Source organism: Panicum virgatum, chromosome 9N (genome assembly GCF_016808335.1).
Source record: "Panicum virgatum strain AP13 chromosome 9N, P.virgatum_v5, whole genome shotgun sequence".
NCBI classification, from domain to species: domain Eukaryota; kingdom Viridiplantae; phylum Streptophyta; class Magnoliopsida; order Poales; family Poaceae; genus Panicum; species Panicum virgatum.
In genome coordinates, this window is record NC_053153.1 from 6,284,612 (window position 1) to 6,299,940 (window position 15,329).

Genomic DNA, 15,329 nt, shown 5'->3' on the forward strand with positions numbered 1-15,329 from the left:
ACCCCTGCCCGAGCGGGGAGCGGAGGTCCCGAGGCTTGCGCCTGGGTGGCTTGATGACTCAGGCCTCCTGGAGGTCCGGCTTCCACTTGTAGAGGCCCAGGTCCGGCCCGCGGAGGTTCGGGACCTGTCCACGGGGGTCCGAGCCCGTGGTCCGTCGTTGCCGCTCCTGAGCGCCTTCGTCCTTGTCTTGTAGGAGAGGGTACCCCTATCTGAGTGTACCGACAACTGTGGTGCCAAACACGTTGACACAAAGTTATACGTTGTAAAGGAGAAAGTCCGGAATCATGATTGAAATGGATTGTGAGTTTAAATGACAGAAAGTTGTTGCGGATCCGCTTACTAAAGGCTTGCCGCCCAGTGTGTACATAGAACACACAGTCGACATGGGTTTACGGTATAGCCTATGTTTTCCGGATAATAAAGGGCCCAAAGTTAAATAATCTATTTCAGTACAGAGAAGTGTATTGTAGCTGTTGAATCTATCCTCAATTGTCCGTGACGATGAAACTGCTCTATGCATTAATCTGTGATGAAATATGAAAAGAAGTAAAACGTATGAAGCTAAAAGTAAAAGATGAGATCAAGGGGGAGAATGTTGGGTTGATCTCCACCAGTTGGCCCAATGGTCAACTGGGCCTTTGAATCACGCTCTGATCGGGAGCGCCCAGCCCAAGATAAGGATGGTGGGCCCCCATCGCGTAGCCCCATAAAGACAGGATGGGGACTGGCGGCTCAAGGCACGAGGTTCGCCGCCGACTAGTTTTCCCCACCGAAACCCTAGTCACGAACCGATCAGCGAGGGGCTGAAGCGACGGGAAGCGCCACCGGCACCAGCTACTGCACTGTGCGTCGCTGCCCTAGCGCAGAACTTCACCGACGAACCTACGGTGGCTCTGGATTAAGAAAGTAACCTCTCGATCTACACCCTAGTCTCTCGATCTACACCCTAGTCGATCCAATAGTTCTAACAGGTTGATCATATTTGAATTGTTTTAACCACCAATAAGACGTAATTTACGATAATGAACATGGTGATGTATGGTAAAAAATAATATAATCTTTAAGTAAGGATACAACGACATGTAAATTTTTAAATTTTTAATACTAGCCGCTCAAATACGCGGCTATACGTCTAGTTCAATATGAAAAGTCATATGCATTGAAAAAATCATAAGCCGATAGTATAGATCTCGGCAGATTTTATCTTGCACTAAAGTTAAGTGTTAAATAAATGCGCGATCAAAATATAGTCAAAGGCACAGAGCTCGTTCAAATCAAAGGGTTGATTTCTCGCAGGATGATCAAGGAGAGAAAAAAAAAGATAGAATAAACTTTTGCAGAAGCCATCGTCATCCCCGGCTGGCCGGCTCCGTCCAACCCGCGCGGTGGGTGCCCGAGTCGCGGGCGGAGCGCCAGGCACGGAGGCAGCATCCGGACCGGCGAGCAGGGGCGCGCCTCAAATCAATCAGAAACTGCCGGGGGCCGGTCGCACCCGCACCCGCACCCGCACCCGCGCGGCGCCCGCACTCCGGCACTCGATGGCACGCCGTCGCGTCGTGCTCGGGTCGCGTCGCGTCGCCGGCTTGCCCTGGCCGGACGGCCGGTCCGCCGCTCGGCTTTCCGTCCCTCCCCAAACCGGCACTTCCATTCCATCCGCGTCGCCCATCCATCACGTACGCCGCCCATCTCGTCTATCCCCCGTCGCGGTCCCGCCCCACCTACCTTCCGCACCATCAATTTCGGGGGCGTCAGAGAGCATGTGAAAGGGGACGTAGCGGCCAGATGACCACGAGAGGAGAGGAGAGGAGACGACGACTGAATGAGAGACGAGACCCTTCGTCGCCTTCTCCATCTCTCTTCTTGTTCTTGCGTGCATGCAGCTGGGCCGGAGGAGACAAGGATTGACCGAAAGGGTCACAGGTCGGTCACTAGAGCCCTAGGTGGACTCGCCTAGCACTCAACCATGGATGATGGATGGCCTTGCTCTTGGCTGATGGCTCCCAGTCCCAGCATCTTTCGTAAGCTTCTGTGGGCCTTCACATGGCCGCCCGGCTTCCGGGTACCGCCACTGCTTGCTGCTGACTTCGACTTCTGGCAGTATCTTGTCACGCGGTCACCTCGCTCACAGCTCCCTGCATTGCACGCCAAGCAAAGCGAGGAGCAAATTTCCTTTCAAAAAAACGAGCAAACAGGCCCGGCCACGGGCCACGGCCAGGACGACGACGAACACTAGAACGGGTGCACGCCAAACAATACAGAGTTCTGGGCCGAGCAAGAAAGCAAAGTGAACTTTGCGCGTCTGGGCTGGGAGCACAAAGGCCCGAATTCCGGTCACGTGTCACGCCAGATTAGGAGTGTGATTGGCATGGCAGGAATCCTACACTAGAACAATTTTGGAGATAATTGTATACTTGTCCCTCGCTACTGAAGAGGGTTGAAGATGGCTGCTGCTGCTGCTCTTGAGCAGAGGTGCCGCAGCAGACAGATACTGGATACTGAGATTTGATTCTCCTGGATGGTTTCAGTATTGGGTCCAGCCGGGCTAATCAGATACACAGACCACACGGTACAGGCAGACAATGGCATCAAGACTTGCAGAAACCGTATGTATCAGCCAACGACTCGACAAGCAACAAGAATCAGATTTGGTCACCACCCCCCAAAAAAAAGAGATGTTTCAGTACCAAACGAATAAGATAACATGAATGTATTAATCCAAAGTAAACTGTGATGGCAACGGTAAGAGAATTCGAGCATGGTGGATACGCGATAGGAGGTACAGAGGTTTGGTTTCCCCCATTTGCTTGGACTCAATGTACAGATTGCGAACAAAGAATATGGGCAGGTAAGCTCCAGTCTTCAAAACTACCTAGAGTTCCCGATGTTGTCACATTAGCCTCCTTACTGCACAAAGAGCAAAAATCAAAATCAACGACTGTTGCCAGTTGAGAGTGCACAAGCAATATGTATGGAAAAAGCTATGCATTAAACGGAAGGCTTAGTCAGCAAATGATCAAGGAGCAATTACCAGTAAGTTGGAATCTGGCTTTGCTGGATCTGATTTCCAGCTAGCGGAAGGCTGATTTCCCTTAACTCTGCTATCACATTGAAGTTTCAAACTGGCAGCATAATATCCATTTGAACTTGCATAATGTGCATACATCGCAGGAGGGGGGCGCACTGCCATCATACCAATATCATTTGATGTGCCTGTTTGGTTCATCATGTACCCATAATTCATGATTCCAGGTGGTGCATAAAGGTATGGATATGGAACCAGATAAGGGCAAGGGATAAATGGTCCGTTGTGGAGTGAGTACATTCCACCATAGTCATTAACAGGGCTCCTGTGACCCCAGCCCCCACTGTCCATTAAATTTCTAGGTTTAGTTTTAGTTGTTTCAACCTTTGTTCCCTTCAAGTAATGAAACTGATTCTCCAAAACCTTGTCCGCAGCTTCCTTTGAATCAAAGGTCACGAAACCAAAGCCCCTTGCCTTTCTTGTTAGTTTATCATGACACACAACAGCATCAGTTATTGTACCAAACTTCTCAAAGTATCCTGATAGATCATCTTTGGTGATCTTGTCACCTAACCCACCCACAAAGATCTTCTTGGGATCAGCATCCGGTTTATATGAACTGCTCTGAGTCGGCGCGGACCGGGTTCCTTGTTTCTTCTCTGCTTTTTTCACATCAACCTATAAATTACCAACATCAAACACATGATTAAAAAAATAACAAAAATGATATTTTGGGGGACAAGAAATACAGTAGTGAATTTTGTCATGTTGGGACAGAAATTGTGCGTAAGCCCCAACATTCAAGCTTACTAGTAAATAAATGATAGGATAGTAGCAAAAAAGCATGGAACTCGACTGATTAGATCAAAATAAGTTTTGCAGTAGCCAAAAAACACCGCATTAATGTTCTTCTGGGCTATATTATATATGTGGTGAGCTATATACTATTACCATTATTAGCCCATGAACTATGCAGGATTTCAGTACCACTGAGATTTCTTTGCTTAAATGAATAATAAAGTCACACTGCAGAGAGAACAACACAATTGATCTATAGTGGAGTAAGCATCACAATTATCCATACTACCGACAAAATATATAAAGTCATCAACAATTATCTATTCTTTGAAAATCAGACTTGCAAATTTTGCTTCTTATGAGTTGAAAACATGTGATGCATTGCACACTCACTATATTTACAATATTTACAAGGAATGGTGGTAGAGTTCTGTACAGTAGAAAAGCTGCAGCGTTTTGCCCTTGTGTCCTACAGATACCATATCAACAAGAATCCAAACCTTTGGACCAGTACAACCAGAAGAAAGGGTGGACCCAAATAAAAGGGTTTCAAATACAGTTGGTCACCCTGCACTGGAGACAAGCATACAAGAACTAAAACGATTTCAGGAGAAGGAAACAATCCTCATCCACTTGCATATTCTTCATGAAGGCTCGGTCTGTTCTGAATGTACTACTCAAACAACCTAAAGGCCTCAATTTTGACATCTAACAGCTCCCAATTTCACATGGACATATTTTTCTCTACACAGACTGCAACCTATACAGCACTCAAAAAGAACAATCTTATCCTGTATGCCAGGCGAATCACCATAATTTTCGCAAGCGAACTTACATTGATCCGACACTACCTTAGTATCTACTTAACCCACAAGCTCGATGTGCACGCAGTAATCAATAAACCAAACATGACCGCCCCAATGCGTCGCGGTTAATTTTTAAACGCAGACAAGAAAGGGAAGGAAAAAAAAAAGGGCTCACCTTTCGGCCAAAGAAGGCAGCGTGCGCGTCCGCCTCCCTCGCGTCGAGAGCCCTGAGCGCCGCCTCTTCATCCTGGAACTCGACGAAGCCGAAGCCGCGGCCCATGCCGTCCGGATACTCCATCACCAGCGCTTCCACCACGTGCCCGTAGCGGGCGAAGTGGGCCCTCAGGCTGTTTTGAGTGACGCCCAACCGCGGCAGGCCGCCGACGAAGAGCTTCCGGGGCTCGTGCTCCGCCTGGTCCATCACGGCGAGGAGCGCTTCGGCCGGTGCCGGCAAGGAGGCGGGCGGTTTGGGAGGGAGACTGCAATCAAGTTTACGGTGTAATTACCATGCAATCTAACTAAAAAAATCTCAAAAAATTCTGAAAAAAATCTTGAATGTGCATCTCAACCTACTTCATCTATATATACAATTTCAGGGTCAAATTCGTAAAGTTACAAAAAAAGACAAATTTAGGTTGCATTTGAACTATTACTTTTGTCAGAAAATTTGTCTTTTTTTAACTTCTAGAGGAGGACGAATTTGACCCTGAAATTTTATATATAGATGAAGTAGGTTGAGATACACATTCAAGATTTTTTTCAGAATTTTTTGAGATTTTTTTAGTTGGATTGCACGGTGATTATACTATAAACTTGATTGCACAGGATATGTCTCCGTTTGGGAGGGGGAGGGAGGGGAGCGCGGTTCGGTTCGGAAACAGCGGCGCGCGTGGGCGAAAGGGGCGGAAGGCTGCTGCGCTAGGGTTGGTTGGGTTTGGGCTCGGGAGGTTTAAGTGGGCGAGCGGGGAGTGGACGCGGCCCGTGTTGATGCGGGACTCCGCTTCTCCTCCTGGGCCCGTGTGGATTGGGTTGAATCTTTCGGAATTCTGTTGGACTCGTGGACTGGGTCTGAAGCCCATAATAATCACGACTAGAGCAGCTTGATGAAAATAGCTCAACAAAAGAGAAGATTCCGATATATTCAGGTAAGTTGTCACTGACATGCACAGCTCACCTGGGATGCACTTGCACAGTTGCAATCCTGGAGTTGTTAGTGTAATTGAACCCTGAACCTTGAAAGTATTCTGACCTGTTAGTGGCACTAAATCCGTTCTGGCTGCTTACCAACCCACTACCTAATGCCAATAACAGGTGAGCAGTATCTGTCCATAGGTCACCATACACACAACACATGAAAGGAACTCGAAATAGATGTTCTGTTAACACAGGCATGTTGCAGCTTCACCACCCCTGTTCCGCTAGGCGTCGATTAGCCGGCGATTAGGCGCGACTACGCGCTGGGCGAAGCCCGTCGCCTCGCCTATGGGGGTAGTCGCCCATCTAAGCGGGCGGAGGTGGCGACTGGCGCAGAGGAGGCGGGGACAGGGGCGGCGGAGGTGGCGACCGGCGCGGAGGAGGCGGGGACGGGGGCGGCGGAGGTGGCGACCGGAGCAGAGGAGGCGGCAGCGGCGCGGAGGAGGCTGGGACGGGGTCCCTGACCGGCGCGGTCGGGATGGAAGGGATAGGGTTGGGGTCGGGATGGAAGGGATAGGGTTGATGAGGTAGATAAGTTTGCTACAAATTGGGCTTAGGCTGTTTTATGGGCTTTTTATGTAATATTTGGCCCATATGTGTCCTGTTTTTTCTTTTCTAATAGATTTTTGTAGGTAAAATATGAATGGATATAGAACGCCTAGCAAAACGCCTAGGCGCGATTAATCCCGCCTATGCTCTAAGCTGAGGGTCGGCGCCTAGAATCCGTCTAGCGCCTAGCGGAACCATGTTCACCACACACACTGCCATTGCAGCTTCACCAAACATACTACCGATAATTTGCAGCTAAACCAAACACTTACACTTACCAATGAGTATCAAGCGATCATCAGCACTGTTGAAGGAATAACACTCCACAGCATCACAAGATAACCAGAAAACAGCAGCTTCCATTTCTTCTCAAAGTAGCCTGTAGCTTCTTTCTTTCGTTGACCATTACATAATAAGTAGTGAAAGAAGAAATAGCAGACAATAAATCCTCCTCTACGTAAATAACAAGACAGTAATACACTCACAAGTACCACTTATTACGACACTACAATACAAATGAAAGCAAGGGGTATATCAAGAACCATAACACAGAAGCCATATGATAAGCCCAGAAGACCAAAAGCTTCTTCTGGAAGGGCGCCTTAAGCAGAAGGCTTCTCCCACTTGAGGGGCTTCACCACCTCCCAGGTGAAGTCAGAGTCGTCCCTTCCGAAGTGACCATAGGCTGCTGTCTTGAGGTAGCGCCCGTTGCCGCCTTTCTTGAGGTCAAGGTTGATGATGATCATGCCAGGCCTGAAGTCAAAGTTCTCCTTCACAATCTTGAGAATCTCCTTGTCTGGGATCGTGCCAGTACCGTATGTGTCGACAAACACAGAGAGTGGCTCAGGCACACCAATGGCATACGAGACCTGGACGATGGCGCGGCGAGCAAGGCCGTTAGCAACGATGCTCTTGGCAGCCTGCCTTGCAACGTAGGCTCCACTTCGGTCGACTTTGGTTGGGTCCTTGCCAGAGAAAGCGCCACCACCATGGGCTCCCCAGCCACCATAGGTGTCAATGATGATCTTCCGGCCAGTGAGACCAGCATCACCATGAGGTCCACCAATGACAAAGCGACCAGATGGGTTCAGGTGGAAGATGGTCTTCTCATCAAGGTACTGCTCAGGGATGACGGGCTTGATGACATGCTCCTTGAGGTCAGCAGCAATCTCGTCGTTGGTGACTGTCTCGTCATGCTGGGTAGAGATGAGGACAGTGTGGACGCGGATGGGGACCATGGCACCACCCTCATTGCGGTACTCAACAGTCACCTGGGTCTTCCCATCAGGCCTGAGCCAGGGGCAGGTCCCGTTCTTGCGCACCTCAGTGAGACGAGCACCAAGCTTGGTGGCAAGGACATGACTGAGGGGCATCAGCTCTGGGGTCTCATCAGTTGCATACCCGAACATGTGTCCCTGGTCACCAGCTCCAATCTCCTCAGGCCGCTTTGTGAAGTGGCCATGCACACCCTGAGCAATATCAGGGGACTGCTGCTCAATGTTCACAAGCACTTTGCAGTTGTCAGCATCAAGCCCAACATCTGCAGACACGAAACCGATGTTGCGGCAGGTCTCCCTAACAATCTTCTCGTAGTCAACGTTGGCCTTGGTGGTGATCTCACCAAAAACCATGACCATGTTAGTCTTGGTGCAGGTCTCGCAAGCAACCTTGCTGTCTGGGTCCTCAGCAAGGCAAGCATCAAGAACGGCATCTGAGACCTGGTCGCAGAGCTTGTCAGGGTGTCCCTCATTCACAGACTCCGAGGTAAAGAGGAAGGTGTCAACTGCGGCCATCTTATCTGATCTGCAGCACACAATAGAAATGCTTAGTTGCAGAGAATATGATAGACAAAATGGCTCAGGCAAAGTAAGAATTATTGTTATCAAAATAATTGCATGGTTGACAAAACCGAGATTGATTTGCTCATATATACAAGATTAATAGCCAAACAATTTGTCCAGGTATTTATATAGCACACTGGCAAGGTTTCCAGGAAACACCTTACTCCTTTTAGGGAAAATTGTTTTATTGTCTCATTTAGTGAAAGACAATAATAAAAAGGAAAAGTTGGTCTAATAAACATAGCACAAAAAGGGCATCTTTGTATCTTGTGGCCAAGAAAACCTTCTATTTTGTTGGCACATAACAGGACAACACACTGCAGGTTGAGAGACTTGTCATGCAAAGTCAACTAAATTCCCCCAATAAAAAGTTTAGCATTTCTGATCCCTCCGCACAAGAGTATGGTTCATATGCGTTACTAGTGGGCACAAGGCATGAGGAATCTATAAAGTCACTGACCGAATCAGCATAAGAATAACAAATTGTCCAAAGAGATCCTAGGAACAAAATAATTACCAAAATATGCTTCCGCCACCTATTGTAGGACAAAGAAAAATGTAATACCTATGAAGCAACCTCACAGAACATGGTAATAGAAAGCAGCATTTGCTCCAAATTTTTAACAACATGCAGAAAGAAAACCTCTGAAATCCTAAAGCAGCATGTGCAGATTGCGTAGCAAAAAGGGTTTGGAGCATGGTGTTTGTTTCTAGATCATCATATAAGATCTACTAATTAAAAGTCAATTCTTTTTCCTGACCACACTGTAGGAAAAGTAAAATCAGCATCACTATCATCGCAGCAGCAACCTTTACAGTTTACAGTAAAAAAAAACTCCTAAGCAGCTTCCCGCTATTTTTTTTTTGAGATTAAAGCATGCTTGCTGACTCGGAGGCACGAATTTTTTTCCTAAACACGGATGGGATTCCAAGGAGAAATTTTCATCCAACCACGTGCTGAATCTTTCCTTTTCACGACAAGAATTACAAGAGCGACAAGCAGCAGTCACTACCGTTCCAAACAGGTGGGTACGAAAGAAGCCCATCTCTCTAACTACCGGATTAGCACAAGAAAAGGAAAAACATTTCGCAGCACGGATAAAACTAGAAATTAGAAAAGGAAAACTATCATGGAAGCCGCCATATTGTACGCTGGTGGCTGGAAATGCGCAAGGCTCGTGTAAACAAGCCTACCATCCGAGCCGAGCTTGGAAGCAACTAGGCGAACCATTGCCCCCTCTGCTCATAGAAACAAGATAGAAACAAAACCCTACGGCGCGCAGAGAGAGAGACGACCCTAACGCAGAGCAGATCAGCGGCGAGAGAGACGGGGAGGGCGGGATGCTCACCTGCGGCAGGGCGGGATGCTCACTGCGGCGGCGGCGGCGGCGGCGGCGCGGGGTGGTCGGGCGGATCCGATCCGATCCGGAGGGAGGAGGCGGGGTGTGCGTGGATGAAGATGGGTATTGCTCGTCTCAGATCCGACCCGGCCGCAGCGCACGCCGTGCTGGGCCTCGCGCCGGCCCATTTATATCCCCGGCGGCGGCGGGTGCGTTGGGTGGGGGACAGCGACCGCACCCACACCAAACCTGGTCGCATGGGGTCGCTGCGCCGTGGGCCCGGGTCCGGGGGCCGCGTGGTCTCCGGCCCGCCCCCGCTCACCAACCGCCGCCGCGGTGGGCCCCAGCGCGGCGGTGGTGCCGGTGCGCTTCACGCACTCACGAGTCGGCACGACTGCACGAACATGGCCTTGCTAATGACGCATTACCAAATTAATCACCACTAGCCCTGTAAACAAATCGAGCAGGAAACATAACTGTCCTCCGTCATGATCAACCTGTTTTTTTTTGTAACAGGCCGAGATGATCGCCACCAAATATATCATTTCCTAGAGTACAGCGGGAATAAATCCGGATGGAACCGAATCTTTAAAAGACGAATTCTGACCCTGCAATTGGGCCAAATTCGACAGCTTGTTTAGCCACGTCGCCCATATTTTGCACCCGTGCGATCTTGATCTGACGGTTGGAAAGCATTTCTCGCGAAGTGTCTCGAGCTCTCGTGTTGTCGCTCCGGCGCCGCAGCTAGCGTGCCTCATCCGTCTCTCGATATATCTCTCCTCCCTCTGGCTTTTGGCGTATCCCATCCGCAAGAACGTAACTGTAGCACAGATCTTCCCATCGTCAAAAAGCTCAAGAACCTGGTTCCCACTCTCTCCTCCGGTTTGTTAGCGAGATCCAAAACTCGCGGGCGCTGCCCTGATAGGCGCAAAGCCGCCGCAGGCCGGTCCTCCCCCGCAGGTGCCAGAAGCCAACGATGTGTTGACGGACTCCATCAGGCAGGGATTCACTGCCGGACCTCATTGAGACGCTGGTACCGGCCACATCTCGCTGGCTGCCCCTGGCTCTGGCTGTAACACCCTAATTCAAATTTCAGTATTTAATAATAAATTTAATTGGCTTTATTTAATTTTCTAAGGATTATTGTGTTAGTCTGGCATTTAATCTAAATTTTGTCCCTTAAGAAATTAAAATTTTATCATAGGTTTAACTTTGTTGTTGCATCATGCTGGGGCATTGCTTTAATTGTTTGAGTGCTTGAGTGAATTCAAATTCAAATTTGAATTCACGGATTTGAGTTTGCTTGAAAAGGAATAGGAAATAGAAACAAAACCCAAAACCCGGCCCAAAGAACCCAGCTACGGCCCGGCCAGCCTTTCCCTTCTCCCCCTCCCGCACCAGCCCAGCGCGGGCCCATTTCCTCCCCTTTTCCCGCGGCCCACTCCCTCTCTCTCCCTTCCCCACGGGCGGCCCGCTCACCCCTCACTCTCCCACCGCAGCAGCCCAGCAAGCCCAGCTTGCGCGCTCGGCCCAAGCGCCACGGCCCGCGCGCGCGTCGCCCCCGCTGACTGCCCTAGCCCACCTGCAGGTCGTCTTCTTCCTCGCGCCGTGCCTCCCTGCCGCTGGACCGGCCTCGCCGAGTCCCTCTTCTCTGCGCCGTGGACCGCCCGACCTCCGCAGGCCCACCGGCCAGCCAACCACCGCCTTCCTCCTTCTAGAAACAACACCCGAGTCCGGGATCACGCGGAGCAACGGCTCGATCCGTTTTCCCCGCGCGGAGCCCGTCTCGCCCGTAATCCTTGCCAACCTTCCTTCCCTCACCCACGCGCCATGATCGTCGCCCCTCCTTCCTTTTAACGCGCCCCTGGCCACCCTTTGCGCCGCACCTGTACAACTCCGCAGTCCCAGCCGAGATCCAGCGCCGCCCCGCGCCGCTCGGCCTCGCCGTGCCTCTGCGCCGCCGCATACCCACCGCGGCCACGCCGCTTCACCATCTCCCCGCCTTCGCCGATCACTGCAGGAGCTCCGCCGGGCTGCCAGGAGACTCCCCGACCTCGTTGCTCTCGGCTCCGACTTCTGCTTCGACCCGTCCGCGAGCACATCGCCGCCCTTGCCGCCGGACGTCATCGTCGCTTCCCCGACACGCTGTCCTTGCTCGATTCGGGCCTAGGTGAGCCCCACCTCGACCTGCCTTTCCTTCTGCACCCGATGTCTTGGCCCGTGTGTCACCCCAGAGGCCGGGCACCGCCCGCCGGCGGATTCTCGATGCCCAGAGTCGCCGCCGCCGTCGCGAGCGTAGCTCCGAGCACCCCCGCTCCCCGCGATTGGCACGGGTGGATTAAGCGTGCCGTGCTGAGCCTCCCTAGCCCTTCTCCCACTCGAGTTAGCCCCGGGAGGACCGATTTTGGCCTCCTCTGGCGAACCCGCCACCGCAGAACCCAACTCTGGCGTTGAGCGCCGCCGCCCAGCACCCCAAACCTCCCTGGCCGTCCGATCCGAGACACGCGGCCCAGATTAGATCTAGGACCGAGCCGCCCTGAGCCATCGGATTGAGATCCGACGATCCCAATCTAAAGATACCGGTTTGCCTTGCACGTTTTGCTAAAGAGCCCCTCGGCTTTCTTGAAATTAACCCGCGATCCATCTGTATGCAAAACTAATTACAGTTAGGTCCCGGTTTTTACCCAAAACTCCCTGACCTTCCTAGATTTAGCGCCCGCAGTCCAGAGCCTTTGGTTTTGCATGTTAGCCCCTGCATCTAGCCGTTAATTACGTTTTAGTCCTCAGTTTAGCCCAGAAACCCCCCTGGAACTCTAGTTTTCTTACAAATAGGTCCCTGAAACTTGTTTTAAGCCTAGATTATGCGTTTTAGCTCCGTTTTAGGCGTTCTTTATATCCACGCGATCGTTGTAACGCGTAGAATAGTTTTAGACTAGTTTAGTGTGCTGTTTTTATGTATTGATGTACTGTTTCTTAGTTTTTGTTAGTGTTTGCTTATATGCTTATTGTTGTGCCTTGTTTTTTGGCCATGAGTTCGTGAGTAGACGTTGAGCTACCGGAGGAGCCCCAGTACTAGTACCCGGAGCAGCCATCTTCCGACCAGTTTGAGCAGCAGCAGGAGCAGTACGAGGAAGGCAAGTATAACATGAACAACCTATCACTTTTAAATACAATTTCATACTTTATTTTAATATTGTATGCCTATAAGGACTTTCCTAGCCACTTTATATCCTTTATATATATATCCTTGGGTTGCATTTTGGTTAGTTGTGCTAGGTGCCGCGCTATAACACATAATGGTCCTTTTTAATTAATTTGATTAATGGTATATGCAACTTAATTCTGAGAGTGGCCCTCTGTGTGGCTTGAGTGGCTCACTTCTCATTAAAAGTGGTTTTGTTAGAAACATGGTTTAGGGGGCCAGCACGGTGCTTACTCCCTAGTTGGCCACTCTCCATAAGGACCGGTTCATAGAGCGACAACCTGGGACAACAGCGCTACCACAAGACTGGAATGGGACGGTCTTGGCTTACTAATTAGGTCATTTTGGTTTGGGAGTAACTTACCGATGGGGCATGGGGGTGGTGAGCTTCAATGGTGGCCAGGCTACGAGGCTTGGTCTGCGTACCCCTTGAGGTGGTTACCATCGTTGCGTAGCCTGATTCCTTAGCGGGTCCTCTCAAAAGAGCCGATGAGATCGGCTTCCAGCAGAGCTTTGATCTCGTCATACTTCTTCTTGTGTTCAGGAGGGAGCTCTTCATACGTGATGGGCTTGGGAGCGGGCTCTTGATCTTGGACTCCCGTCATCTCTGTGGTGGGCATTGCTGTTGATGAGAGTCCCACTGGGCGTGCCTGAAAGGATCTTAAGATGCCTAGAGGGGGGACGAATAGGCAATCTGCAATTTAAAACACTTAACAAAAATGTCAGATACAGATTAGCCCGGATACTCCGGGTTTGGTGGTCCGGAGTATCCGGAGTCTCCGGGTTTGAGCGACCTGAAATGAAACTGCAAGAAGCTCTGATAGGAAAGTAGATCGAGCTAGAGAATGAGTACCATGGGTTCCTTAAGGTTGATATCCAACAAACAAAGTTCACTAGAAACTCGTGAGTGAGTAGATCGAGCTCAAACCCTAGAAATGAAGTCTCACAAGCAAAGGGCAATGAAATCAAGTAAACTAACACGAAGGAGACAAGAATTTGTTTCCCGAAGTTCACACCCGAAGGTGCTACGTCTCCGTTGAGGAAGGATTCGAGAGACGGTGCTCAAGAACCCCTATGCTCCTCTTCCAAGGGCGAGATCACCTCTCAAGCCCAAGGTCACTTACTATGGATTCCTCGGCGAGGAATGGAGATTACAAACTTCTTGTGCAGCTCACAATCTTGGTTGAGCAATCACAAGCACGCCTAGCCGTCTAGGAGCACAAGGCTCCAAGAGTAACAAACTTGAATCTGCGGGCTTGACCAAAACCAAGTGCTCACGGGATGGAAATGAGGCTCACTAGCACTAATCCTTGCTCTTGCTTGCTTCTCACTCAAATCCCTCAAGGGAATCACTCAAGAATGGAGAAGGGAGAGTGAGAGAGCTCTTTTTGGCTTAGGTTTGAGTTTGGCTTGTCAAAGTGGCAAGAGTGAAGGCTGAAAGGGTATGGAGGGGGTATATATACTTTTCAGCCTCAAAAGAGCCGTTGGGCGAAGGGGTACCCGGAGACTCCGGGTATATGCCCGGAGACTCCGGGCAACCCTAGGTTTTCAGACTTTGAACAGAGCCCGGACACTCCGGGCAACGGGGTCCGGAGTATCCGGCCCTGTACCCGGAGTATCCGGTATGACAGGGGAAAAACTCTTGTTTTTGCTCTTTTGAGTTATTTTGTGGCTCACAAGTGTTTGTCTAGGTTCTCTTGAGCACTAGTTTCAAATCAAAGCCCTTGAATCAAGTCCCTCTTGATAGTACGACGTTCCTATACTCAAAAATTCAAATATAAAATCTAATTCCATGAGCATCCTTTGAACTCCGCTTTTTCATTTCCTTTTTGAGGGGTCGTACATCCTCACTTGATTCACCTATACAAGCTCATCACCTGCACACATGCTCAATTACACGATTAAATGCACATGTGTTTTGTCATTAACCACCAAAACCCACTTAGGGGCCTAGATCACTTTCAATCTCCCCCTTTTTGGTGATTGATGACAACCCACATGCAACTCATATGTTAATCATAAAGCGATAAACATCTAGCATATAAGAGCTCCCCCTAAATGTATGCCATGAACTTGAATTTCAATTTTGACTTGTCATGTCAACAATTGGCATATATATCAAGAGAAACACAAAAGCTCTTATATATTTTACAGTGGGGTGAACAGGTGAGTGCAAAACAAGTGTGATGCATATGACATATTTTTCACTCAAGAAAAGAGGTGTTCAACAGCAGAACCCGGAGACTCCGGGTATAAGTCCGGAGACTCCGGTCAGGATATCCGGAGAATCCAGCCTGTAGCCCGGAGTATCCGGCCCTTCTGAACCAGAACACAGAAAAACAGAAAACAGATAATTCACAGCTCAAATATGTCACATACTAGCAGAAATTCCTTAGAAATAACTCAAGTTCGACAGCTAAGCACAGAGTAGCACACATTACAAAGGTTCTCACACCACATAATCCTTACAAAGGATCAAGGAAGTTCAAAGCGTAAATGAAGCGACATGAGTTCAAAACAAAGGGATACACGGGCGACACATGCCCAAATGAGTACATAAATGGCCTTTCACTCCCC

General features: G+C 49.7%; 2 protein-coding genes across 5 annotated transcripts; both read right to left on the minus strand.

The window, feature by feature from the left end:
* Positions 1-2,628: 2,628 nt before the first annotated feature.
* LOC120689954 (RNA-binding protein Musashi homolog Rbp6-like) lies at positions 2,629-5,099 on the minus strand. The gene is made up of 3 exons (XM_039972421.1): positions 4,802-5,099; positions 3,029-3,700; positions 2,629-2,904 (listed from the first exon to the last, which is right to left on the minus strand). The coding sequence occupies exons 1-3, from the start codon at positions 5,045-5,047 to the stop codon at positions 2,902-2,904; spliced, it is 921 nt and encodes a 306-aa protein (XP_039828355.1). The 5' UTR covers positions 5,048-5,099; the 3' UTR covers positions 2,629-2,901.
* Positions 5,100-6,708: 1,609 nt separating this feature from the next.
* On the minus strand, positions 6,709-9,753 carry LOC120689955 (S-adenosylmethionine synthase 1-like). 4 transcript variants are annotated; one of them, XM_039972422.1, is made up of 2 exons: positions 9,560-9,753; positions 6,709-8,172 (listed from the first exon to the last, which is right to left on the minus strand). In XM_039972422.1, exons 1-2 carry the CDS (start codon positions 9,736-9,738, stop codon positions 6,972-6,974), a joined length of 1,380 nt encoding a protein of 459 aa, XP_039828356.1. In that variant the 5' UTR covers positions 9,739-9,753; the 3' UTR covers positions 6,709-6,971. The 4 variants fall into 4 exon arrangements, with proteins under 4 accessions (XP_039828356.1, XP_039828358.1, XP_039828359.1 ...); XM_039972424.1 differs by having other exon boundaries at positions 6,709-8,170; positions 9,591-9,730; XM_039972425.1 differs by having other exon boundaries at positions 6,709-8,176; positions 9,592-9,723.
* Positions 9,754-15,329: the final 5,576 nt, after the last annotated feature.

Coding starts and splice junctions, on each gene's coding strand:
- LOC120689955 (XM_039972422.1), bottom strand. CDS start 9,738: ATGGGCCGGCGCGAGGCCCAGCACGGCGTGCGCTGCGGCCGGGTCGGA. Junction 8,173..9,559: donor AGCATCCCGCCCTGCCGCAG/GTGAGCATCCCG, acceptor TGTGTGCTGCAG/ATCAGATAAGATGGCCGCAG.
- LOC120689954 (XM_039972421.1), bottom strand. CDS start 5,047: ATGGACCAGGCGGAGCACGAGCCCCGGAAGCTCTTCGTCGGCGGCCTG. Junction 3,701..4,801: donor CTGCCTTCTTTGGCCGAAAG/GTGAGCCCTTTT, acceptor GGTAATTTATAG/GTTGATGTGAAAAAAGCAGA.